General features: G+C 49.1%; 1 protein-coding gene across 7 annotated transcripts in view; it reads left to right on the top strand.

The window, feature by feature from the left end:
- Positions 1–27,196, top strand: part of SYN3 (synapsin III) — a 400,752-nt gene that overhangs the window by 326,212 nt on the left and 47,344 nt on the right. For all 7 annotated transcript variants that reach the window (XM_036236074.1, XM_036236076.1, XM_036236073.1 and 4 more), the window contains one exon: positions 13,712–13,774. In XM_036236074.1, the coding sequence (XP_036091967.1) occupies positions 13,712–13,774 (63 nt within the window). The remainder of the gene's footprint in view (positions 1–13,711; positions 13,775–27,196) is intronic.

Below are 27,196 nucleotides of genomic sequence, written 5' to 3'. Positions count from 1 at the left end.
CCAACAGGTGACCACTCACTCTTCTTTGCATCCACAGCATTTTCTGCACTGTTCTCTTGAATGTTTACGTTGTTGAGTTATAGTCATTTTTTTGTATAGATCTGCAGCTCCCAATAGCCTGTGCGCCCCTTGAGGGTAGGGCCCATGTCTTCTCTGTGTCTCCCAGTGTGAAAAGCAGCCTGGTCCCAAAGCGCGGACTCTGGCCCCAGCCACCCTGAGTTAGATATTTAGTTCAGTCTCGGTTTCTCGTTTGTGAACGAGGGAGGAGTAACAGCGGCATTACGACGGGGGCTCTCGTGAGGATCAAATGAGATGTGCCTCTTTTGCTGCTGTGGAGCCCACCACATGCGGGCACTGAATGATCGTTGGCCTCTACCACCGGCGGCCGCCATGACTCCTTTCTTAAAGGAGCCCCGACATCTGGAGATGGTCTCACCCTTGGGCACAAGGCCTCAGTGTCCGTTCAGGTCCTGAGAGTTTTCCCCTGCACGAGGGATGGTGGAAGTTTCCCTCATGAGCCTGCACTGCTGCACACCCTGCAGGGGAGGGCTCGCCCCAGACTGCTCCCCCGAACCTCCCCCCCGACACAGAACAGAGGGGAAAAGACTGTCATGTCACCTGTGATCAGTGGGGCGATGTTAGCTGGGTTTAAAACGGCGTCATGGCCAGCCTTTGAGACCAATGTCATGTCTGCATTGGAGGGCGCACTCCCCTGCAGCATGCTCCCCAACTTCCTCTAGAACGAGGCCGAGCTGGCATGGAGCCGCAGCCCTGCGGGGTTGCGCTGCTCCTCTGTGGGTCTGGGGCCCCGTCCTGACCCCTTTCCCTCACGTACATCTCACGGGGTTGTCATGAGGCCCCAGGGGAAGCCACCGATCAGCACTCAGCAGAGTGTCACACAGTCAACTCCCCAATAATGGGAGGGTGTAGTGTTTAAGCTCCCCGCCGTTCTTCCGCATTGAACAGTACGTTTTCCCCAGTATTTGTCTGGAACTTGCAGAAGAAAAGCCCCCTTGGAATCAGGGGCTGCTTTCACGGGGTGGGCACGGCATACGTTCCCTAAAAGGCATTTTTAAAAAAAAAAAAAAAAAAAAAAGGACAGAAATATTTCTGATTTAGAAGCCTTGGTTTCATAGTTCCATTTTATAGCCTTGAGCAAGTGTCTTTTCTCTGCACTTCGGATTCCTTATGTATAAAGGCCATTCAGAGAGGAAGCGCAGGACGTAGGCTGGACCTGTGACTCCAGGCAGGGTCTCTGCCTCACCAGGCCGTCCCCTCCCCTGTGCCGCAAAGGAGCCCTGTCGTGCTGGTTAAGCTGGGGCACACTTTCCACATCGGACCCCCTCAGGTAGGGCAGGGTTCGCCTCTCTCTCAGGTCAAGCAGGAGACCCTGGTATAGCATAAGGAAAAGTGAAGAGTCTTACACCTAAAACCAATATAAAATAATATTGCATGTCAACCCCAATTGAAAAAATAAAAATAAAGAGGGGGGATTCTGGATGGTTGGGGTGACCCTCAAGGGGTATCAGGTCCCTTTCCTATGTCCGAGCAGAGCTGCCTGACTCCAGGCCCAGGAAAGAGCTGGAATGACCCCTGTCTGTCTTTCCCTCAAGTTCAGAGTCATCACCTTAGCATGTCCTTCCCTGTCACCAACACGCATCCATCCGCTACAGATTTATGGCCACACAGGTAACCCGTTAAACCCCTGCTAGGCTCTAGCACGAAAGCCCAGATTCCTCTTGGCAGGCGTCACCTTGCAAAGCCGAGAGCCGGGGAGAAGGGAGGCAGTGCAGCAGCTGTGAGAACGGTGTTGGGTTAACATCAACGGTACCAACAGCCGGCATGATTCCAGCGCGCCCTCCGCGCCTGGACAAGCGCTTCGGTACATTAGCTCATTTAAACCCTGAGACGACCTATGGGAAGCATACGACCTTTATTTAGCTCTATTCCTAAACGCAGAAATCGAGGCACAGAGAAGTGAAGTCACTTGCCCAAGGACACACAGCTCGGCAGTGGCAGAGCCCTGCAGGAAGGGGGAAGGAAGATGCTAAAGGAGGAGTGGGTGCCCTAGTGGGCCTGGAACGGCGGAAGTTTCAGTTCCAGGGAGCGGGCGCCTCTAAAAGGAACTCCGTCAATACACAGTAATAATGACAACGGCGGCCATGATAGTAGCACCTAACGTTTACGCAGTTCTCATCATTCGACGTTTCTGTATTTACTCAGAAAATTCAGTCAACGAATGTCGAATATCTGCTATGTACTGGGCAAACGATGTACGCAATGAGTCTGGCCTTGCCTCTGTGGAGCTCAAAACAATGTGGAAATAAACATATAAGGCCAATCTAGGTTTTAGCTTTGTTGGTAAGATTATAAAATTCACAGCTCAAAGCTTCCTCTCTGAATGGCTTCGAAGTTAGCCGCGGCGTTTGGAAAATCAAGGTCATTTTCAGAAGGGAAGGGGCGAAGGTTCTGTGAGGGGTGGGGAGAAACAGATAATTTACTCTCTCTTACTCTGCCCATGGATACCCAATACTAATATTTGTTGATACTTCCTTCTTTGGCTTCTAAACATTCTTTTATCTTAGCCCTTCTCTTTATCAACTTGTTCATGGGACAACAAATTCAGTAAAAATATGCCGGAAGCAGAGATCTTGCTTATTCCATTGATTGAACTAATGATCTGGCTCAGGGCCTCTGCTTGTAAGGGCTAAAAACAGTGGAGAATGAGGCCAATAAGGTTGACACAAGTAACTGCAAGTGAGTGTTCGTTTGCCAGTGAAAAACCCTTCCTCCCTCCCAAGTATTATAAAGTCCTGAGATCCCCAGCTGGATATTGTATTTCTGCTCCGTGGCATTGCCAAAGTCTTATCCTTGTTCACTGAAACCCACTAAGACGCTCATCAGCCTTCGTGATTTACAGTTACTGGAAATACACATCCAGGCCATTCCAAAAGGCGTTTAAAAGTCAAGCTCCATCATGCAATGGAATAGTATTGGGCAGTAAAAAGAAGTTACGTACTGATACATGCTACAACCTGGATGAATCTCGAAAGCGTGCCACATGAAAGAAACCAGTCATAAAAGTAGACCATTGGTGGCCAGGCCTGGAGGGAGAGATGAATGGGGAGTAACTGGTAATGGGTATGGGGTGATGAAAATTGGATTTCAGTAATGAAAATGTTCCGAAATCAGATAATAGTGGTAATAGTCACACAACTCTGTGAACATACTACAAACAGTGAATTGTACACTTTAAAGAGGGTGAATTTTATGGCATATGAAGTGGATCTCAATAAAGCTGTTATTTAAAAAATAAAAGTCAGGCCCTACCACTGCAGCTATGATAGGTCCCATCTTACCGAATTAAACAGAAGGTTACACGAGATTTACAGAATGAAAACCAGGCAGCATGTACTCATTAGAGTCTGAGTATATTCCTACACAGGAAAATAAGTACAAGTTATAAGGAATATCAGATCAATCCATCACATCAATTTCATGTTAATTTTTAAAATACTTTCAAAGCAGATTTTTACAAAGCATCATACAAAAACAACAACAAAAAAAACCTTTTCAAAAAGCTCATAACCAGCAGGTGGTAATTTGGAGCTTTTTGGATTCATTTTAAGTGAATATTAGTTCAAATTACACCCAGAGAATGCCTGGCTAGGATCCAGCTATAGGTCACACGTATTTGGCTTACAAACTCAAATCTTCAAGACCACCTGACTTGCCGGTGGACCTATTCCCATTTCCAGATAAAGCAACTGACACCAGAGGAGCTAAGGAACTTGACCAAAGGTGCTCCAACAGGAAGAGACGCTGGTAGTGTTTAAACTCAGGTCTATCTGGCTTCAAGGCCTACTTTCACTCCTTCTCCTCATTCTACGACATTTCACACAAAGTTTCCCTGAACCAGAGGAAATAGCTCCCTTTGCTTATAGCCCCAAATAAACAGTATTTGTTCTATGCAACACCAGTAAGAGTAACTTTAACCAAAATTTTATATTTACTTTAATCTTAAGTGATTACATGTGTGAACATAAACAGAACCAAAAACATATGTGGATACTAAAGTATTGCTATTATTATTTAGCTGTTTTCTGAAGTCACTAAGAAGAGGAAAAATAATTTCCTATATCGAGATCATCTGACTTGTAAAGGGCGCTTTTCTCCCACCTAGAAATGGAGCCAGAACAATACCGTGAATAAAAGAAAATTATGACAGAAAACCTAGGGGGTTTGAAATCCGTGGCTGCCTAGACCCATGGGATTCAGGCTGGTCAACACTTTGGATAGTGCAGACCCTCCCAGAGGCCCCGTTTCGCTGGGGATGTTGTCTGAACTGTAAGGGGCACCCGGGAGAATCTCACGGAGAGGAGACGGCCAGGCAGCCTGAGCATTCTCTGCCACAAACATCACACGGGCGAGAACGAGAAAAGCGTATTTACAGACCAATATATGCCATCCTATTGGTTTATTTCTGAGTATTCCGTTTCTCAGGGAAACAGGAAATGTAAAAGAAAAGAATGTTTGTATTTCGGTAGGGCAGGTTTAGCTTAATTTTTCTAAATATGCTACCAGTATTTTTCCAAGAATACTTAAAGTGGGAGGAGGTGATACAGAGGGTTCAGAGGTGGGATTGTAAGGGCAGAGGACGTTCAACTGGGCCGAGACCACAGACCTCACTCAGCAAACATCTCCTGGGCCCCTCCTATGTGCCAGACCCAAGAATGAAGAAGGCACGTGGGATCTCTATCTTAGGCACCTGGGTGGTAGGACTGTTGACCCAGGTCGGGATACAGGAAAAGGAGAAAGCATTTTTTGGTGGGAACTCATGAGGTCGCTTAGAAATGTTGATTTGGAGGTGCCTGCGAAACCACCTGGGGGCCAAGTTCAGGAGGCAGGTCTGTAACTCAGGAGAGGCCCGAAGGTTCGATGATGAACAGCAACAGGGTCAGACGCACAGCTTCTCACGGAGCTCAGTCTTGGGAGGCATTCAGACATTCATCCGGCAATCACACCGATAAATTCAAAATGGCAGGAAGGCTACGAAGGAGAAAGAGGGGAGGAGGCATGACCCAGGTAGGGCGGCGAGAGCCAGCCTCTTGAGGAAGCGGAAGCAAGGATGGGAGGAGCAGGGGCAGCATGCCAGGTGACGAGAACAGCATGTGCAAAGGCCCCGTGGCCAGAGGGAGCAAAGCTGGCATCCAGGTCAGAAAGAAAGCCAGCCAGGTGGGACAGAGAGGCTTTTGGGGGGCCGTAAGTACGATGGGGCTGGGGAAGAAGGTGGGGGCCAGAAAACACAGCGCCCTCCCCGTGAGCCACGGTGAGGGACTTTGTCCCGCCACGTTTTCTCTTTAGAAGTGTCAGTCATCTAGGTGGCGTCTTTTAGGTCTGTCACAATATGAAAGTATTGGAAAGGATTATCGAAGGTCGTCTTGTGTCTTCTCCTCACTTCAGACAGCAATATCTGTATCTTCGGTGCTTCATTTCCACGGAGATTCTGTCAGATACCACACACCCAGCAGCTGTCAGGACATTTCTCTTCTCTCTTTCAAACGATTTTTTTTTTTTAATGCCTGTCACAAACCCCGTGTCCGGGCTGCCCCATTTCTGTCAAAGGCTTTATCATGCTTCCCGCTGATAACCTGGGCATCAGGCCTTCTCCTCTTTTCTCCCCTTTCTGTCTCCAAGAAGTGACCGAGTCCCGTCGATCGGCCTTTGAAGTCCCCCTACCCACGCTGGTCATAGATGTGAAGGGAAAGGAAACCAGTGTGGGTTGCCATCCTACTACGTGCCAGGCCTGGGACGTCCTCTTTCTGTCCTTAAACCTCTCCGCTGGCAATGACCATTTGGTACCTGACACCTACGATAATGTCGACTTCTCAAGTGACCTCCTTACTGGGTGGATGAGGAGTGGTGAGTGGCCTACCCGACAGCTCGCAACCGTAGGTGCTGGAACGGGATGTGAACTCTGCGGGGTCCTTCTGGCTCCGTGCTGCTCCCCCGAGCTCTGAACCACCGCTTGGCTATTCCAGAAGCCAGTCTTGTACCAGTGAGTCCGTTGGCCTCCACCCACCCGCTCGAATCAAATTAAATGCGTGGACACAGATCTGAGCACATGGGAAGCACTTGGCGGCAGAGAGCGTGACTACCCAGAAGCAGCGGAGTGGGCTCTGGTGGCAGAGCGGCGGGCTCTGGCCGGTGGCTCTAGCCGAATCCGGGCTCCCCTACCTTCCAGCTGAGTGATCCTAGGCAAGATGCTTCGCCTCTTTGGGCCTTCATGTTCTTAAATGCGGATTAAAAAAGGAGCTGCCTCATAGAAGTGTCAAGAGATTTAAATGAGGCAAAATATATAACGTGCTTAGCACCGTGTCTGGTTCAACATAAGTGCTGCGAAAATGGGAGCCGTTGTTGCCACAGCCTCCTGAAGAGTCTCCTTAAAACTGCTTTATATGCATCTACCCTCTGCACGCGAATCTTCGATCGCTACCCAATGCCCACAGAGCACAACCCGAACCCTACCTGTGGCATGGGGGCCGCTTCGAGCCTGCCACTTCCCATACGAGCCTTCTCACTGCTTCCCCAACGAGCCTTCCACTTAAACCAACTTTGTCAACTCCTTGTCCCCAAATCCTTTCTGACACTGCCCGTCTGCACGTGACATCCCTCCCTGCCGTGGGAGGCTGCGTCTAACAAAGTTACTACGCGCACAGCGTCTACTGTATGCCGGGCCTGTGTGGAGCCTGACAATGACGCGGTAAACAAAACCAGCAAAGCACCTGGTTGTATCAAAACACCTACAGCGGAGTGGAGCAATGGACACAAGGACATGAACATATAACTACACATGGTGGCCAGCGCTATAAAGGATGCGACAGAGATGATAACGGGAAGGACCTGCTTTAGACCAGCGGCCAGGGGAGCACTCTCTAGGGACAGAGAATTTCAACTGAGGTCTCAGTATGAGAAGAGATCGGCCTGGAAGAGCGCTAGGAAGAGTCTTTCAGAAAACGGGAGCAGCGTGTGCAAAGGCCCTGTGGCGGGAGGGAGTGTGGCCCATTCGGTAAAGAACTGCAAGGCCGGGGCTTCGGAACCTGACTGGTAGGCAGATGTTGGGGTGGGAGGAGGGAGAAACCCGAGCTGAGACAGCGAGGGGGCCAGGACTGGAGTAGGCAGAGCCGCGCAGGCCTGGAATAGAGGCCCAGGTCTTTTTTGAAACCTTCCCGGACTTCTTTGGCCCTTGATTCCCTCCTCCAGACTCTCCCAAGCCTTGCCTTCCCTATCACTTAGCCGGAAGCGGGCACTACGCATTTAAATCTCCAGGAAGTCATGCATGTAGAGCGGATCGCCTCCTTCGGTAGAAGCAGCACCAGACAGATCGCTCAGGTCCCAGCTCTCCAATCCCACGGCTTGACGATGAGGTCGCTACCGTGCCCACCTGGGTCCATAGTGCTGAGAGAATGCCCGGCATGGGCGCCGGGCCACCCCCACTTAGTTTGATTTCCTGGGAGACTTGAACAGGGCCCTTATCAGGGGGAGGATCTGGAATTTCAAAAGATTGATCCGCCCCCCTCTCAAAGGTTGTCAGGCCTCTCTTGCCATGGGCAGTGGTGACCGCTGGGGCCCCCGGGGGCATGTGAGGAGGGAGGGGGCGCCTGTGAGAAGCGTGAGGGCTTGCGGTCCCCAGGGGAAGCAGTACAACTATTGTTGGGAAGGGAAGAGAGAAAATAGCGAGTCGGTGACTTGTCTGTGTTCGGGAAGGGGCTGGCATGTCGCGAAGGAGTGGAAACGGGAATGGCCTTTGAAACACGTTTGAACAGCTTGGGAAAGGGAAGTGGGGGAGCGGGGAGAAGTCACATGTGGCTGTGGGGGAGCCCCACCGCTCCTCGACTGTCTGACCTTGGGCAAGTGGCTTGCCTCTGATTTCTTACCTACCGCATGGGGAATGGGAGGGAAGCTAACATATAAAATGCCTAGTCCCGTTACAAGACACTCAATAAATGTAGTTGTTATTAGCCTGGGAGATTATATGGTGGGCAGACTCATCCAGCGGGCAATACCAGGGCACCCACTTTCATTTCTTAAGCCCTCACGAATGACTTTAGAAACCTATCAGAATGTCTCCAGATTCTCCTGGTTCTCCCCTTGAAAAGCACTTGGCCTGGCCTCTAAGAATCGAGACTCTAGTTTATAAGGACATGCACACAAAGGTATTCAGTGATCATGCTTGCAGTGGCAGAGAGAGAGAATTACACACATGTCCATCAACGGGAAAAGGGCTGAAGAATTGCAGGCACACGTGTCCTGTGGAGTATTGGGAAACTATCAGAACTACTGGGTTAAGAATGTGCCTGTTGATAGAGGAGAGGAAGTGTGCACGGTGTAATATTAAGTGGGGGAAAAAAAGCCATTTTTGAAATGACAAATATCAAGTTAAACCATATATGTGTATACACGTTTGCAAAGATTGAGCTCGAGGAACGATGGGCTGGAGTATACACCAGACACCCCAGGAGGGTGAGATCAGCTACCAGGGCTGGGAAGAGGGGGAGACAGATGAGGGAAAAAATAAGACTCGGGCAAAAATAGGAAAAAAAAATTAATGAGTAATGTCAAGGGAGAAGACAGATGTAAAATTCTATCTCTAATACTATTGCAGAATATCCTATTTTTAAGTGGGCATATAAATGAGGATTATCATGTGGACCAAGACCCTGATTGGATTTAGATGATGAGGTAGTAAGTAGACAATCCATCTTGAATATCTATAGTCATTTGAAGACTGTTATTCCAATTTTAAAAAGTGTCACTTAAAAAAGAAGAAGAAAGAAAAACCCTTGGGAACGCCCCCTCTCTCTCCATCAACCCCATTCCAGTCCAGGTCCAACCGGGGGCACTTCTGCGTTAGTCGTAATCAATTCCAAATTGGTCTCTGGCCCAACCGTCTCTCCCGATATGATTCATCCTGCACGCGACTGGCAGATCATTCTCCTATCCCAGAACTGAGCTATCTCCCCACGGCTCTTGCAAGCAACAGAAACTCTTCCTTTAAGTTTTTCCCCAATAATCTGGCCCTAAAGTTGCCTCTTCCTTTCCCTCAAAACCAGCCCGGAGCCTTGCCAGCCAGCTCTAAAAAGAACGTGATTCTCGGCAAGTCGAAGTAAAAAAATTGCAAAAGAAACTTTCCCCTGGCATCAGGAAAATTCGTTGCTTTAAATAAATTTTCAAAATACTTTCTTTGAAATATGTTACTACAAATTCTCCAATTTTTCTGAATTGACTTTCTGGGTCCTATAAATCCAGACACAATTTCTACTGTTTCTGACAATTACTATGTACACACCTCCTTCTATTTTATTGAAGAATGCTGGAGAAGACCACTCAGTTTAAATATATACTTCTCGTTAGCAATCATGTCCAAAACAGCTTTATTACAGGTAAAACTTTTGCAGATATGAAGCATCATAATATAAATCCTTCCTTCCAACGGGTCTTTGTGCATTATAGCTCGCAAAGAATCTAAACACCCACCATGGGGAGATCATGACAGTGTACCACTCAGCCCTTGAGGAATGCTGAGCCTTCTTCCTACCCGCAACCTACTCATCCTTCAGAATCCTCAGAGCCTTCCTTTCCTATGAAGACTTGCTTATGGCTCCAGCCACCCAGACTTGCCCACCAAGTTGCCTTGTTCTGCTCTTTGGCTATCCAGCCCATCTCTCCAAGATAAAAATTTTGTCTCAACCATGTGCGTCCTGCACAGCACAAAACACAGAGCCAGCCACGTAGTCCTCACTCCACTAACACCCACTGAATTGATTGATTTGATATTATTTTATTGATCATTATGATTAAGGGAGAGCATTTATTGCACCCCAGATAAGCATATGGTACCCAGAGAAGTGTGCCTTGGCAGAGAAAGTACCCGATTAAAAGTCAAAACACATGCGTTTGATCTCTGGTTCTGCTATGGTATGGCATGAAAACAATCACTTCACTCTCTGGGCTTCAGTTTTTAGGGGGACCCATGCTTTAATGAATTTAGCAGCTTAAAAGAACACCCCTTTATTATCTCACAGTTTTGTAGATCAGACGTCCAGGATGGCGTGACAAGGTTCTCTGCTTAGGGTCTCGTGAAGCCTAAACCAAGGCGCCAGCACGCTGGCTTCTCCTCTGAAGCTCGAGAGTCTCTTCCAAGCTCGTTTCTGGTATTGGTGGAATTCGATTCTTCGCACCTGGAGGCCTGAGGTCCCCGTTCCTTGTTGGTTGTCAGCCGGGGACCACCTTCAGCTCGTAGAGGCTGCCACATGCCTTACCACGTGGCCAGCTCCATCTCAAAGCCGGAACGGTGTGCTGAGTCTTTCTGATGCTTTGCATCTCTCTGCCTTTCTCTTCTGCCACCAGCCCAAGGAAGTTCTCAGCCTTAAAGGGCTCGTGTAATTTAATGAGGCCCTCCCAGACAATCTCCCTATTTTAATAGTTGTTCTCTCACGTAGAACAACTATTGTATGATATTGGCCCATTCACAGTCTCCAGAGATTGAGGTGGGACATCTTGAGGAGTATTCCTAGAAATTCTACCTATCACAACACGGTAACATAGAAGCTAGGCAAAAAATTATCGCTAAGGTTCCTTCAGATTCAAGTTTCCAGACTTTGATCACCTCTGATTACTCCCTCTGGTACAGCGCCTGGTCTTCCTCTGTTAGAGTTCATTTCCCTCCCTCCCACACCACCTGGGGCCTCTGCTCTCCTTCCTCCACAATCCAGCCCTCCTTCACCTCCCTCGTCGCCCCACAGAGTTAGAGCTGGCGCCTTCCTCCTCTCAACCCCACTCCACGTGGTGCTAAGCAGCTTTACCTTCCTTGTTTTATTTCTCCTCCCTCCGCCACAGTCCTGTGAGTTGGGCCTTATCCCCATTTTGCAGATTAGAAAACTAAGGTTGAGAGAGGTTATGCATCTAACCCGAGATTAGACAGAGAGTACGTTTAACTCCAACATTCATGTTCTTTCCGGTACCCGTCAGCGTGTGGGGAAATTATTAGGCTAGGAGGGGCGGAGGGGAAGAGAGAGCACACCCGTTTCCTCTCATCTCACGCTCCATCTTACAAGGAGATGGCGCCGAAGCCCTGCTAGCGGCCAGGCCTGTGCGTGGACGGATGGCTGGCTGGGTGTGTCAATTCTGCGGGGGAACAGAAGCCACGTGGTGACCACGCGCCCATGCGTTCCGCTTAACAACCCTCGTCTTTCAACATCAGGTGTTGGGAGCTCTTTCCTTGCTGGGGGAAAGCACAAGGCGGTGAGGCCACTTCAGAGAGCAGCTGGGCAACACCCAGCGAAACCGAGACGAGCTTTGCGCTGGCCCAGCATTTCCGCCCCGGGGCCCGCGCCCTGGGGAAACTCCCCTACGGGGGGCAGAGGGGAGCACTGTCAAGAACGTTCGTACTGTTATCGCTCATAATTGGACAGAGAGAAATCGCCTGCATGTTCATCAGCAGCAAACGGACAAATAGAAACGTGGTCATGAAATGGAATGCTACGCGGCAGTTAAAAATGAACCCGTGCTGTATACATCGACGTCCATGAGTCTCACACACACGGTGTACTCAAAAAGTTATACAGCAACAGATTCTTTTGATGCCATTTACAGAAAGGTTTAAAATGCGTAATATATATATTTTTAGGGGTCATACGTAATAGTTCAAATATGAATATATGCAACTAAACAATAAACATACAATTTATATAATGGTTACCTTTCGGGTGGGAGGGAAGAAAGATGTACATCAGATGCTTCGACTATTTGGGCAACGGTTTGCTTCTTAAGCTAGTCAATGTTTACAATATTGCTCTTTAAGTCTTTTTTCATGTGTGAAATATTTCATAACTATTAAACTGCCGCTAGGAACATGCTTATTCTGTAACATTAAGTGGAAAGAGCAGGAAGCAAAATTGGACATGCACAGCACTCCTAATTTTGTAAGAACAGAACAAATTGAAAGAAAAAATAAATTAATTAAAAGAGAAGACTATCGGATAATACACCAAAACCATTAAAAGTCTGAGGGTGATTTGTATTATCTTCTTTGTACATAACGACATAGCGCTTTATTATATTTTCCAAACTTTTTATAGTGCATGCATGTTGCTTCTGGAAACGACCCCATTGTCTCTTTTTAAGATGCATTTGTTCACTCTAGACAACAGGATGCAGTAAATTTTAGCATGAATAAAGGGGAAATTCTTTGATTCAGCATCTGCCGCAGGAAGCCCTGAGGCTAGACCTTAGAGGAAACTGTTCACATCCAGCTGAGGATTTGACAGACACTAGTTCAGCCCCAGCCCCACCCCTTGTCAGCAGCTACCCCGAGTCTCGATTTTCCTATCTGCGAAATGGTAATAAAAACACCTTCCCCGCCTGCCTCATAGAGAGCCATTGCAGGGGTAAAATGAGATGCGGTTCGTCGAATGGCTTCGTGGCCCACAGCAGACCCTTCTCAGCAGCTAAAGCAGCGTCTCCATGTCAGACTAGCTGCTGGGCACCAAGAGGAAAGAGCTGGCTTCCTCCTCTCAAGGCTCCCAGAACATCGGGACAGGCGGCACTGGACGGGGGACCACCCAGGACAGAACGACAGGCGCCAGAACAGACAACTGTGCAGCAGAGAGAGAGGGGGCGTGATTACCACCCCCGGCTGGGGCTGACCCAGGTCGGGGGAGTGACAGTATAATGCTTGGAAGTAATAGCCCGTGCCCCTAGGCAACTCCAAACATACTTCCAGACACGAGCAAACACATCTCAGACAGCAGAGGAGGAGCATGAAGAAGCAATGCAGAGCCTCGGGCTGAACCTGGTTCCCTCGCTTCCTAGCCAAACGGCCGTGGGCATGGCAGGCGCCTGATCTCCTCCTCCATCATTGGGAGAAGTGTGCCTGCCTTGTTGGCCTTGCTCGGAGGACTGACGGAAGCATAGATTCCATGGCCGGTGCCTTTCCTGGCTCGGGTAGTGTTCTGGGAGCTGGGGATGCGACAGGGAGCCAAACAGCCCAGGCTGCTCCCCTCGTACGTCTAACTCTCTAAAGCTCACGCAGGGCAGGTACTCAGCACAGTGGCCAACACCATGTGGCCAATAAACTCTTGTGCCCATGGTGGGCATGGCCCCTATTATTAAGAACCTCACAGGGTGGCCTAGCGAGGGCTTCGGGGAGGGAATGAGAGTTTCCAGATATTTGAAGGTCATGGGGGGACCGACATAAGGCAGAACTCTGGCAGGAATGTCAAAGCTGTCATTCACTGAGTACTTACGGTGTAAGGGCTTCACACACAGTAACTCGTTTAATCCTCACAGCAACCCTATGGGATGGATACTCACGATCCCCAGCTTACGGATGAGGACACCGAGGCTTTGGATCCATGCAGTAACTTGTCAGAGGGCACACAAGCCGGGGTGTGAAACGAGGCCGCTCGCTCTGCCTCGCTAGCTCTCTAAATTGGCGGGTGCCCAGGCAGACCGGTTTTTAGAGCTGGAGCTTCCTGTGGAAGGCAAGAGCGCTGGCATGTGGGGCGTTCGAACCGCGGCAGGAGGACCACCTGCCAAAGCATTCTTGTAGGGATTCCCGACGATATCAGATGAGCGACTCTTCCTACAGAACAGGCAGGGCCCAGGATCTCTAAGGTAGCAGTGGGTGATCGTTTCTTGTGTCTTTCAGGTCACGGCCCCTCACTTCCCTGTGGTGGTCAAGCTGGGACACGCCCACGCCGGAATGGGAAAGGTAAGAGAAGCAGCTCTCGCGCTCACGTCGACGCTCGCACACCTTCCCCAGACCACCTGTTTCCCTCCCTCTCTGTCCCCCACCATCCCCACCTTAGCCCATCTCCCCCCCCCCCCCCGCAAAAAAAAAGAGTGTCAGAAGGTCCCAGAATGCACTTCCTGCCCCTCCCAGCCTACGTAGCATGGAACCTCTCTCCAGCTCAGTCCATACTTGTGGAAATCTACCTGGAATTGCTGGCGAATTGTTGCCTACGATTGTGGCTCCAGGGAAGTGAATGTAAAGCATTTTTTTAGTTGGCGATTCTTTTGTTCCTGTCATCATCTCCATGGCTACACTATAATCTCATGTCTTACTCATCTCTTTGTCACCTGTGGGGCTAACATCTATAAGATGGCAAATGCATGTGGCTCCACGGAGGACGTCTTTGGAGTCAGTTAGCTTCTGCAAAAGTAAACAATATATTTTACACGGTCGCAGCTGACATATCATGACAAACTATATTGGTCAGATTCTTTTAGTTGCAAATGTAGAAACTCAACTTGGAATTGTGGGGGGAAAGATAATGCATTGGTTTGAGCCGTCAGGAAGTCTGGAATAGTTCTTGGTACATTAGAACAGAGCTGGATCCAGGGGCTCAAAGGATATCATTAGAGCTCAGTCTCCTCTATCATTTGACTCCGTTCATCTCTACTCGGTGTTTTCTTTAGGTAGTCAATCAACATGGCTCTGGGTGGCCCACCCTGGACCCTAAGCTCACCATACTAGAGAAAGAAAGGCCCTGTCTCTTTCCAGCATCTCTATAGCTCATCTAATGGAGGAACGTTGATCAGCCTTGTTTGGGTTCCCGTGCCCACCCCTAACAAGTGGATATGGAGGTGTATTCAGCCCCACTCAAACCCTATGGATCAGGGTCCCCACAAGAAATGGAGATTTATTCCTAAGTAAGAGGAGAGGGCACATGGGGACATGTGGGGAAGGGGGCTCCCACAGGCCTCCTCTCAAACTTCCGACTTAAATAGAGTCACATGAGAACATGCGGATCTCGGTGCCCACTGGAGGGACCTGGGCCCAAGCACAAGGCCCAATATGGGCAATCTTAGATCAAGGACAGCAGGAGCCAGTAGAAACCTTGCTCTGAGGCGGCCCAGCTGGGCCATAAATAATCCCGCGCCTTGCACCTGCCCCACCCCGTGATAAGGCATCACCGCTTCCCACCTAAATTCCTCCCCCCCCCCCCCTCAGGCAGCAAAGAACGGAAGAGCCAGGCAGGCAGGGCACGCGCAGCTCTGGCGTTTGTGTGAACCTGAGCGAGTTGCCATCGCTCCACTCCTCCGGGACTCCTCATCTGTGGAATGACGGTGATTCTAATAGCTGCCTTTAAACTGAGCCCTCCCGCCACACCACATCTCCCTAAAAAGCACACGGTGTGAGTGCAGGGACTTTGGCCTGTTGCCCACTACCGTATCCCATAGTGACCCCCGGTGCACAGTGGCCCCTTGGTTTGTTGGTTGAGTGGATGGATGAGTGAATCCTCCCGTAGAAGCCACCTTGTGTCTGTTCCCCACCGCCTCTCCTCCCAGCCCCCTCCGCTCGGCAGAGGCTGCCCTCCCCGTGGTCCCCAGTGACCGCTAATCCAGCAGGCACTTTTCAGTCCTTATCTGAATTGACCTCTCTACATCATTTAAAGCATCTGGCCAGCCTTTCTATCCCGAAACTCTTTCTCCAGTGATGCTCCTCTCTTGAATCTCCTCCTCTTTCTCTGACCACAGTTTCCTTCAAGGACCTTTCTTCCTACTGCCTTAAACCGTGTCTCTTCCATGAGCACATGCCATCTGAGTGCTAATCCACCTCCTCGTCTCCAGCGGTCATCTGCATCCCAGCAGCCCTCAGTCACGTGTCCTGTCTAGAGCATCAGGCTTTTAAATCCAGTTACCTCCTCAACATCTCCACCTTGTCTCCCATGGAAACCTCCGACTCTAAACATCCCAGACCATGCCCACGGTCTTCCCAGACAGCCTTCTCCCCCTCCTCAGCTTCATCCTCCTCCTCCTGTGCCCCTCTCTGCAGCAGGAACCACCAGTCCCTTCACCATCTCAAAACAGAAATCTGGGAGTCATCTCCGCTTCTCCTCCTGATCCAAACGGTCGTCACGTCTTGTCACTTGCCCGTTCTCAATGTTTCTCAAACTTGTCCCTTTCTTTCCACCCACTGCCACCATAATGGACTATTCTGGTAAAGTTAGAGGATTCCCAAGAATTGAATTCTGTTTCTAAAGCTTAAAATAATCCCAGACAGGAAATAAAAAGAAGGAAATACTTAAAAAGATTGACGCAGTTTTTCAGGGAGTTGGGGTGGAGGAGGGGGGCGCTCTGCCTCTGAGAAACTCAGGCCCAAACGGGACTCCCAAAACATGGAAAGGAGGACACACCTCTATGGATAGAAAATGTCACTGACCGGAAGGAATAAACAGGTTTGCAAAAACGCTGCAATCAAGAGAAAAGGGTTTTTCTTTGTATGTGCGGAATAAGAAAACTATCAAAAATGGTCTAGATATACCAGCTGAGCAGATGACGTCATATTCATGGCTGAGAGGGAGAAACATAAAATTGGTACCTTCTGTGGTACTTCTGCCTTCTCTTGAGAAGAAAGATGGTCTGGCTGGAGACCAGCAGGGGCCAGGGGGGAAGCTGATGAAGAGGTTGTCAGTAAACTCAGTGTTGCTGGAAATTCACCTAGGACCCTGCGGGAGAAATTGCTAAACCATCCTCAATTACATGTTAACCCCCTTTACTCATATAAAAGGATGGAAAGATGAAAAAAAAGTTCCACGTGAAGGAAACTATGGGTTGTTTGACATGCCTGGAACTGTAAGGAATTCTAACAAAAAAGAAAGACTTGAAGACAAGAGAGGGACTAACACCCTCTTCTATTAAAACAACAGTTGATATCACAAAGCACGGAAATTAAAATACAGTGAAACGCCGTGCAGTTTGGGAAGCACTTAGACAGGTAGGAAGTAATCATGGGAGCACCGTAACTTCTTTAGAAATCGGTCAAACTAGACTAATGGTTCTTATATGAGGGGAGGATGTGTTCTACAGTCCAAGAGGCATTTGGCCATAGCTACAGGCAATTTTGGTTGTCACAACTAGGAATGAGAGAGATTCCACTGGCATCTGGCATGTTCTGGCTGGAGGCCAAGGGTGCTGCTGAACATCCTACAATCCCTGAGACGGCCCCCCACAACAAAGAATTGTACAACCCAAAATGTCAGTCGTGTCAAGGTTGAGAAACCCTGGGCGAAACTAATTTCATTTCCTTTTCCTTTTGTTGAAAGTTTTGCCAGACTATAAACCAGAGGAAGCAGTGGTTATTATAGAGTTCCACATGTTTCAAAGTCTGTCCCCAAAATTATAATTATTCAGGACGCTAAGGGCTATTTTGGTCAAATAGCTTTGGGAAACTCTGTGTTAAAGTAAGTTTTATAGCAGAACTTCTCAGAGTCATAACTTTTATTCATATGCATAGGGGTAAAACAACATGAAAAAGTGTACAGGATTTCCCAGATTTGCCCAACCCCAGAAACCTTTGATCGTTTTTTATTGAGATGCTTGTCCTTTTATTAATTTGTAAATACTCTTTGCATATTAGGCCCATTGATAATTCTTTGTCATATTTTGCAACTGTTTTTCTCCATTTGACATTGCATATCCATTTATTATTCAGTTTTTAATCATTTTTAAAGTTTTTCTTGATGTAGTCAAATGTTTCCGTCTTTGAGAGGCGTTAGGTTACAGTGGCTAAGGGAGTTGATTCGAATCTAGATTACACCACCTGTTCATTGTGAGACCTTAGCTCCCCCACCGTAACTGAAGATAATAGTATCTACCTCATAAACTGTTCGTGAGGATTAAGAGACATTATGCGTATCAAGCACACAGTGCCTAAAACACAGCAGGGACTCAATAAATATTATCTGTCATTATTACTAAGAATTTTCAAACCTACTCTAAGGACCCAAAATCCAACTGAAGTCACTAAGGGAGATATGACTAAGCAGCAGCATCTGTCAGAGACTTTATTTCATTTGGCTACAAGTTCAGTGTGAATCAGATGAGTAGGGTGTTGCCAAAACCTCTAATCCATAAATGCCCAAGAGATAGATGGACATGGACTCCACTTCATTAGTCATTAGGGAAATGCAAGTTGAAACCACAATGAGATGCCATTATATAACTACCAGAATAACAAAAAAAAAAAAAAAAGATTAAGATTAATAATACCAAGTGTTGGCGATGACATGGAACAGTTGGGGACACCAATACATGCGCGCGCACGCGCACACACACACACACACGCGCGCGCGCGCAGCTGGTCCAAACGTGAATTGGTACAACAGCTTTAGAATACAGCTTGATATTTCCACTAAGCTGAAGTCACACGGTGCTCCTCGGAAGTGTGCCCAGCCTAAGTGCATGCGTGCGTGCAGCAGAGTTTCTAGCAGCTTATTCATAATCGCCAAAACCCAGACGTAGCCCATGTGTCCATTAGTAATAGAATAGACAAATAAATTACAGTGTATTCAGACAAACGAAAAATTTCCTGCAATGAAGATGAATGAACTACAACTGTATATAACAACGGGTGTGAATCACACAAACGCCGTTGAGTGAAATGTCAGTCAGATACGGAGGAATTCCTATTTCTATGATTCCATTTATATAAAAGCCAAAAACCAGGGAGACTAAACTACAGTGTTAAATGGTATACATATTTAGGTGATAAAATTTTTCGAAAGGCAAGGAAATTATTGCCATAAAAGAGCAGAAGTTACCTTCGTGGGGGAGGTCAGGAGTGCTCATTGGGATGGGGCAGAAGTGGGTGACTTTCTAGTTCTTGACTTGGCTGGTGGTTATATGGATGTTAGCGTTGTGAGAGCCACTGAACTGTTGTTTCTTATACTGAGCAATTCTTCATATAAGTGTTATATTCTGAAGTAAATAAGATTTTAAAAATGGTATTCACTCATGGTACATATTAATGGAGATCTGATATCCAGAGTACGCACTGGTCACTCTGCATCCAGAAGATTGTATTGAGCTCTGGGCTGTACGGGACTCCTGGGTGTTTGAGAAAGCCACTGCCAATTGAGTGTGTCCAGGAAGAAATGAGCTGTAGAAGCATTGAGAGAAGAGGCTTTGAGCCTGGAAGGGCCAGAGATGGTGTGGCCAGCATCTTCGGAAACATGGAGAATTGTCATGGGAATATAGATTGGACTGATTCTACCTAACCCAGCAGACAAAGCTGGGCGAAAAGTTAGGGCAAAGCAGGCGTCATCTGTGTTGAAGGAGCAACTTTCTAGTGATCAAGGTGAGTGCTAATGAAATGAACAGCCCCTGGAGGTAGAAGGTTCTCATCAATGCAGAATTAGAGCAACGATGAAGACTTAATGGGAGTTTCAAGAGAATATAATCATTGCATGAGATCCTTAGCCTGAGATGTTTGAACCCCCTGAAGTTGAGACAAATCTATGTATGCATTTGTGTGCAGATGTGGTGTGAACAGTTTGTGGAGGGAAGAGGGTCCGTAACTTTTTTCAGGTTCTCGCAGGGCCTGTGGCCCTCCCAAAGGTTAAGACGTCACACAGATAACTCTTACATTATCTTAAACGATGAGAATCTGTGGTTTTAATCAATACTAAGAACAGTCCATTGAAAGCAGGGGCATAAAATCATGTTACCATCATAAGATTAGAAGTCAAGGCCAAGGCCAATTGCCAGGATAGTATGGGGGTAAAGTTTGTAGAATCTGAGTTTCTGGCTTGAATGTGGGTTTACTATTCACTGATTGTTATTCCTTGGGCAAGCTGCTTGATCTCTCTGCGCCTCAGTTTCCTGATCTCTAATTTGGAGAATAATCTTCCTCCTGGGTTTGTAATGATGATAGAATGAACCGATCAAGGCTTAGGGAGATGCGTGGTAAATGCTCGGTGAATGGGAACTTTAAAAATCCACTACAACTATAAACTTACTCTGCTTACGTAACTGCTTATCTCAGCGGCATCACCAAGAGAGGTCAACATAACAAACTAACCCCACCCTTATTTGTAGTTCAGAAATGCACAGACTTTCAGGGTTCAAGTCCTAGCACCTTGCTTAGAAGATAAGAACCTGAAGCCCCAGAGAGAAGGGTCTTGCCCAAGGCCACACAACAAGAACAGGAAGGGGAAAAAAAAAAAAAAAGGACCTTTGAGATCATCGAGCCCCATTTCATACTTTAGAGATAAAAACAGTAGTAATAATAATAACCACGATAACAAAAGCTAATGCTCTATAGAGTTTACTCAGTGCAGGCATTGTTCTAAGTGCTTTATGTCCAGTCATTGAGTGCAATCCTCTTAACCACTCTGTGAGGAAGATGCTGTCAGTATCCTCGCCTTACAGATGAGGAGGCCAATGCGCAAGGAGTAAGTGGTGGAGTTGGGGTACAACTGGGGTACAACCAGACTGCCTGGGGTTGTACCTAAGCCCGGAGAGGCGAAGGGCATTGCCATGGTCACAGCTATCCTAACACTACCCCACGCATGCACAGAGTTTGTTGTCCTAAAGGAGCCTGGAGTGGTAAATGACAGGGTTGAGTCACCCCTGCAGACAGCCTGTCTGTTCTGGGGGGTCGAGGTGGCAGCTTCTAAGCACAATGTTTCCACCAGCCCAGGCGTCTCGCACACCCCTGCTTGGCCAGGGCTGCTGCTGTCATCAACCCCGAGTGACCTGGACTCTGGTCTCCTCTCTCAGGCTGACTCACTCGGCGAGCTTTCCCAGCGCTGTCAATGTTTAAGTGGGCGTAGGTGGGCCAATAACATCGTGATGGAGAGGGAGGACTAGAAAATGGGCAGAGGGAGGAATGGAGCCCAGGGGAACAGTTAAGAGATCAGGAGGTTCCCTAGCATCTGGGAGGCCGCCAGAGAGGAGACGCACTGTGTTTAATGCTCAGCGGAAGCCAAGTCGAGTGAGAGCAGGGGGGTGGCTCGGGGGAAGAAGGGACCACGGCCACGGCACCTCCCTCCCTCTCGACTCCTGCCCTGCCACTCCCTCTAGACGACCACCAGCCTCGGATACTCTCCGCTTCTCTTGAGCAAAATGAGCCCTCCGGAGGGGAGCTCTCAGGCCCTGCCACCTTAATGAACATTTCGGGCACTGCGCTTCCTCCTCGGAGACTTCGGCGTGAGGCTGACTCTGCAAGCGCCACGTACACAGTCAATCCCCGTTACTCACGGGCTCTGTGTTCGCAAGTTCGCCTACTCGCCAGATCGATTTGTAACCCCCAGATCAAGGCTCGCAGCTGTTCACGGCCGTTCACGGACACGTGCAGAGCAGCAAGTAATTCGAGTCGCCCCACACGCTCTGAACGGAGGCCGAAGCAGGCACGTCCCGGCCCCTGTCTCGGCTCCCACAGCGTTCGCAGGTGCCCCCTTCTAGCTGCTGCCACAGTTGCACATTCTTTGTGCTTTTCTGTTGGTATAAAATGCGCCCCCCCCCCCCAGGGTAGTGCTAAAGTGCTGTCTGGTGTTCCCAAGCGCAGGAAGGCTGGGATGTCCCTTGTGAGGAAAATAGATGTTAGATAAACGTCATTCAGGGCCGCGTTACAGTGCCGTTGGCTATGAATCCAGCGCTAATGAGTTGACAACACATATTGCATAAGGTGTCTTTAAACAGGGACACACGTAAAATAAGGGTATGTATTGCTCAGTTGATAAAAATGTTGTGACCAGACACTTAAAGGAACCTAACTCCATCCATCCCCTAGGAGCATGGCTCAGTATTCACTAATTCAGTGTCTGCTCGACATTATGGAACATAACAGCTACGAATAATGAGAATCAACCCTGTGTGTATGGAGTGTGTGTGTGTGTGTGTGTGTGTGAGAGAGAGAGAGAGAGAGACAGAGAGAGACAGAGAGACAGAGAGACAGACAGAGACAGACAGAGAGACAGAGACAGAGAGAGAGGAGAGAGAAAGAGACTATATGCACTGTTGAGGTAACATCCAAATCTGTAGAGAATTTTTATAAGATTTTACTTGAGCCAAACCAATGCCAATGCCAGGAAGCAAAACCTCAAATACAATATTGAGAATGACAATGTTGCAGTTTCTCTTATACATTTGGAATTAACGAGGGAACATAGGAAGACCGCAGGACGGTAAGGTGGGAGAAAGCAAAGCCGGGATCAGATCATGAGACAGTAAAAAAGAGTCTGTGCTCCCTTGAGGGTGGTTATGCCTTGTCCTTCAAGGGATCTAAAAAAGAGTATTACTTCTGACATTTCAAAGGTGTGTTAACCTAGATGCACAGAAACAATGGACAGGGCCGGCTTAAACCTTTTACTAAAGAAGTTACAGGCCTGGGGTGTGACTCTCCACCATGACCTGCCCAGTTGGGAATTTATGATGAGATCATGCTGTGAAATTACTTTTGGTTGCTGAGCGTGGACCTACCGCCTTTTCGTCCACAAACACATATTCTGTAAAGAGTCCTAAAATCTCTTTCTTCCTTTGGATGCCAAAATACCATTATTCTGAGCACAAACAGGAGCAAACTACAACAGCCATTTCATGACTCCGTATAGCCTGGTGTTTGTCATGTCGAAGACAAATCACCTGGGTTGTCAGTTCATTTTTTCTCGTAAGGGTTTAAGGCTAGGGCCTCTACCGGCGGTACGCCTCCGCCAGTTCCCACATTCTTGCACCGTCCTTGGTTCACTGGACAGGGCGCTGGTCTGCGTTCAGAAACCTGGGCCCTCCCGCCAGCCCCACGCTCCGCCGGCCAGCAGAACCCGCCTGGGCACGTCGCGTAAATACATAAATGCAGTGGATCAGATGTACCAAATACGCATGGTCTTCCTCACCCAAGGACTTGAAAGAGCCAGTGAGTAAGCATGCGCTAAAAAGTATAAAGCTTTTTGAGTATGAAGTAAAAGCGAGATGGGTTGGCAGCCGAAGAAGAAGGAAATGGGCTTCGGACTCAGGCCTCCCTGGGCTCCGACCTGGGCTCTGCCGCGTGCCAGCACTGTCGCCTTGAGCACATTCTTCGACTTCTCCAGGACAACTCCAAGCAGATGAGCTGGATGCACAAAGGAAGAGAGGGCGGGTAGTGACAACTCCTGAGCGCCCCTGCACCAGGACACACGCCCTCAGCACCTCCTCTGACCCTAGGAGGGCTGTTCAGCGGTGGGAGGGGGGATCCCACAGAAGAAGTTCAGCCCTTTTCTTCCTGCTGCCCGGGACCCTCAGGGATGCCCTGGTGGAATCATTTCTTCCCTTTCTAAGGCAACCGGCCAACTTGATCGGAGAGTTGATTTATGAAGAATTTCACAGGGCTCCACCCGAGAAACATGTCAGTCAGTACCTTGGAGACCAGCGTGACCTTTGCATACGAACTGCTCTTGTTTGGTGGACTGACCTCACCCCAGGCCTGAAGCCAAAACTGAGAACACTCATGCACGCGAACGAGAAGAAGAGAGAGAGAGTTGTGTCACCCGGCACCGGCGCAGCCCCGCCACCTACAAGCCCCGTCTTGTCAGGAGGGACAGAACTCAGCCGACAGACGCACCTGCAAAGAATACCTGCTCCCGTGTGCACCGAGCGCTGGCACCTCCCTGAAAAACAGAATCGTTCTGAACTGACATTGAGGGGCAGTAAGATTTCTTTTCTTTTTTTTTTTTTTTCCCTGTGTTTTCTCGGCGATGTTTGTTGATGCGTCCTTGCCGCATTGTATGCAATGAAGGCCAGAGATGTCACCCCCTTAGGAGCCCCTCAGAAAACAGATGGGGCGGCATTGCCCGGTGGGGTGGGGTCGGGTCACTCTATAATGTACCACAGTTCTATTGCCAGGTCCTGCCTTTTTCCCCCAGCACGAGACAGTCACATACAAACTTGAAGCCACATCGGGAGCCCGCTCAGGCCCCCAGCAGTCCTCTGAGGTGGGTACTGGTATCATGATACCCACTTAACTGATGACATAAGCAGAGACCAAGGAGGCAAAATGATTTGTACACGGTCGCACCTTGTTTGCTGTGAAGGCTGCATGTTCTTTCTACTGGTCCTGGCACCTGGAACTTTCCGGAGGGAAAGTTCCACCAGCCTGTTAGGAACACAGCCTCTGTGTCCGCGGAGGCCTTCCTCAGCCAAAGAGCGCAGACACAGCCCGGGAGCGATGTCCCGAAACGAGCAGAGGCCACCTGCCTCACTGAGGCCGCCGCACGGGGAGCGAAACCAGCCACATCTCTGGCTTCTTGGAAATAGCTCCGCTTGGGGGCAGCTGGCATCGCCACTGACAGGTGGCAGTGACAGGGTCATTTGTGAGGGAAAGTCCGAGAAGGGAGTACTCGGGGGACTTACCATATTCTGGAGTGTGTGTGTGTGTGTGCGCGCATGCACTCGCATGGACGCGTGCACATATGTTTGGGGGCAGGGTGAGCGGATGTCTGAAACACAGTTCTCAGCAGCCTCTACTAAGCCCGCAGACAAACGAGACTCTATTGGCAGACCCCGTTCTGCTCCCTCGACTCCTGGCCTCCTGCACACCACCCTGCACACCAACGCCCTGTCGTCCTCTAGCAGTGAGGCCGGAAGAGGCGAGGGAGGCCGTGTGGTGGGACAGCGAGTGCCACGTCGTGACAGTCGTAGAAGACGGTTGTATTTTAGAGGATTCAGTGGGGTCGATGGAAGATGCTCCTAGCGGCTGAACAGAAGGGCCTGGGGGCTCACAGCCTCCCTGAGAGACAAGGGAAGAGCAGCGAGGGACACCCATTGAGAAGTTCTGGCTGGACCAAGTGAGGGTACCCCTGAGGTCAGACAGGCCTGAGCCCCTCGACAGCATTGCTACTCAAAGTGAGCTCTGTGGAAGGACCGGCAGCCTCGGCATCAGCAGAGACCCTTACGAATGCAGAACACAGGCCCAGCCTCAGACCTGCTGAACCACATCCTTCCCTTTAACAAGATGCCCACTGGATCCTGGCAGTTAGCCAAACTGAGTCGAAAGCCCCAGTGGGACGGTGATGACCCAGGAAGGCCAGGCCGGCCAACTAGGACAGCCACAGCTCAGGCCCAGCGGGGCGAAGCCCTGAGAGAACATGCAGCCTAGGAGGCCCTTTCACAAGAAGCCGGCTCTCTGGGTTTCTGATATGAATTCTGGTTTTAAAATATCGGCAACTAATTTAAAAAGTATTTTTTTAACACCATAGAGGCGAAAGAAAACACATCTGGTGGCCACTGAACACCCTGGGGCACCCGTTGGGTGCCTCCAACTTCAGACTCTGAGCGCGCTCTTGCCCTCTCTGTACAGGGGGCCATGGAGCCCAGTGGTTAAGGTCACAGGTCGTACCATGGCCCAGGGAGTTCAAGTCCCGGCTCAGCCATTTCCCAGGTGTCTAACCTTGGACAAGCACTTAATTTGGAGTCTTTATTTTCTCATCTGTAAAATGGCCCTAATAAATCTCCCTAGCGGGTAAGGGATTGCCTTGCGGACTGACTGAGTTAAAGCACCTGAATATATGTATATTTTTTGTAGCTAATTAGGAGACTTCAGTTCATTTCCTCTAGGACCTAAGTGCTTTCTGCACTTCCAGATGCTTACAGATCCCCTGGAGATTTTGTTAAAAACGCAGATTCTGTTTCGGGGGGCCTGGAGGCGGCCCGCCTGGGAGTCTGCATTTCGAAGGAGCTCCCAGGGGCTGTCGATGCTGTTGGTCCACATCAGCTCATCGCGCTGGTCCTGCTGGTCAGGGGTCTGCACGCTTTTTCTGTGCAGAGCCAGGTGGTAAATGTTTTATGCTTTCAGGCCATCCAGTTCTGTTGCAACCAAGTCAGCCCGGCCACCGCGGTGTGGAAGCCGCCCCAGGCGGTACGTAGATGAATGAGGGAGGCTGCGTTTCAGGGCAGCTTTGTTTATGAACACGGAAGTCTACATTTTATATCGTTTTCATGTGTGGCGGGATACCGTCCTTCTGATTTCCTTTTTTCCCCCCAACCATTTAAACACAATTCTTAACATGTGAGCCACACAAAAGCCAGCAGTTACCCTCAGGCCATAGTTTGCAGATACTTGCTCTGCATCATCTCAAAATCTGAACCCGGTCGGCTTCCCCTGCTGCACGGTAAGCTCGCTGAGTGTACGAGCTGCGCCCACTGGCTCCGCCGCCCCTGCCGGCCTCGGCCAGCGCCCTGGACCCTGGACGGCGGAAAGCCCCGTCCTCCACCCCACACGATGTGCAGGCGCCTGGGAAGCTGAGGTGTTGACACTTGTCAGCCACCTCCCTTCCCTTCCATTCAATCTCATGGTCACACTGCGACTCTATAAACATGTGCGCAGAAGAATCAGTGACCCGGGAGCTCAATAACGACAGAAGGAGACTTGATTTATCACGGGGAAGAGCAGAGGGAAGGAGCCGGGAACCGATAAGCAGGATCACGAGGCAGTTCCCTCTGTCGTTCCCACCAGTTCCCACCAGCCCTTCCGACCACTGGCAGCGCGTGACCCAGACGGCCAGGTCTGAGACATCGTTGAGCTCTGGACCTCAGTGTTTAGGAGGATTGGAGGAAGGGTAAAGGTTTCTGAGAATCTAAGACCAAGGGCTCTTGTATTCTTTCAACAAACACTAATAGATGTGGTGCCCCCACTGTTCTGAGTTGGGGACTCGGTAATCGTTTATAGACTATTTTGGCAAATATTTACGAACTCTGGTTATATGCAAGGAGTGGGCTAGACCCGAGGATGGAGGACTCTTGGTTAAGCATCTAAGATGAGAAAGGCACGGCTCCTGAATGTAGGGAGTTTACACACAAAAGACCCAGGCTCATGCTAGACTTAAGTCTAGTGCAGGGTTAGGCAACCTAACTCCCACAAGCCACATCCAGCCCCTGACCTGGTTTTGTTAATAAAGCTTTATTGTAACGACAGCTCTGCTCATATATGTACATATTGTCTATGGTTGCTTTCACACTAGAAGGTCAGAGTTGAACAGGTCTTATGACCTTCAAAGTCTAAAATATTTACCATTGTACTCTTCATAGAAAGTTTGCCACGCCCTGGTCTAGCGCAATGCTTTACACTAATAGTGTGCATAGCAAGACCTCAGTAAGTAATACATTCTGCCTTGCCACCTGATTCCCAGAATGCACATATGTACATATATTTATTTATTCAAGAAATACTTATCGAGTGTTTTCTACATACCAGGCACTATTCTAGGCACTGGAGGTGCAATCCCGAGCACCACAAAGTCCCTGTCCTCGTAGAGCTGACAGCCTGTCGCGGGAGGTAGATGATTAAAGAATAAACAAAATGGCAGTGTGTCGGCTGGTGAGAATGGCCCCGAGGACAAAGGAAACGGGGTAAGAGGGACGCAGCGTGACGGGGCCATGG

The sequence above is a fragment of the Rousettus aegyptiacus genome, unplaced genomic scaffold (genome assembly GCF_014176215.1).
Source record: "Rousettus aegyptiacus isolate mRouAeg1 unplaced genomic scaffold, mRouAeg1.p scaffold_m13_p_2, whole genome shotgun sequence".
In the NCBI taxonomy this organism is placed as follows: Eukaryota; Metazoa; Chordata; class Mammalia; order Chiroptera; family Pteropodidae; genus Rousettus; species Rousettus aegyptiacus.
This window is presented reverse-complemented; position numbering and strand designations above follow the sequence as displayed.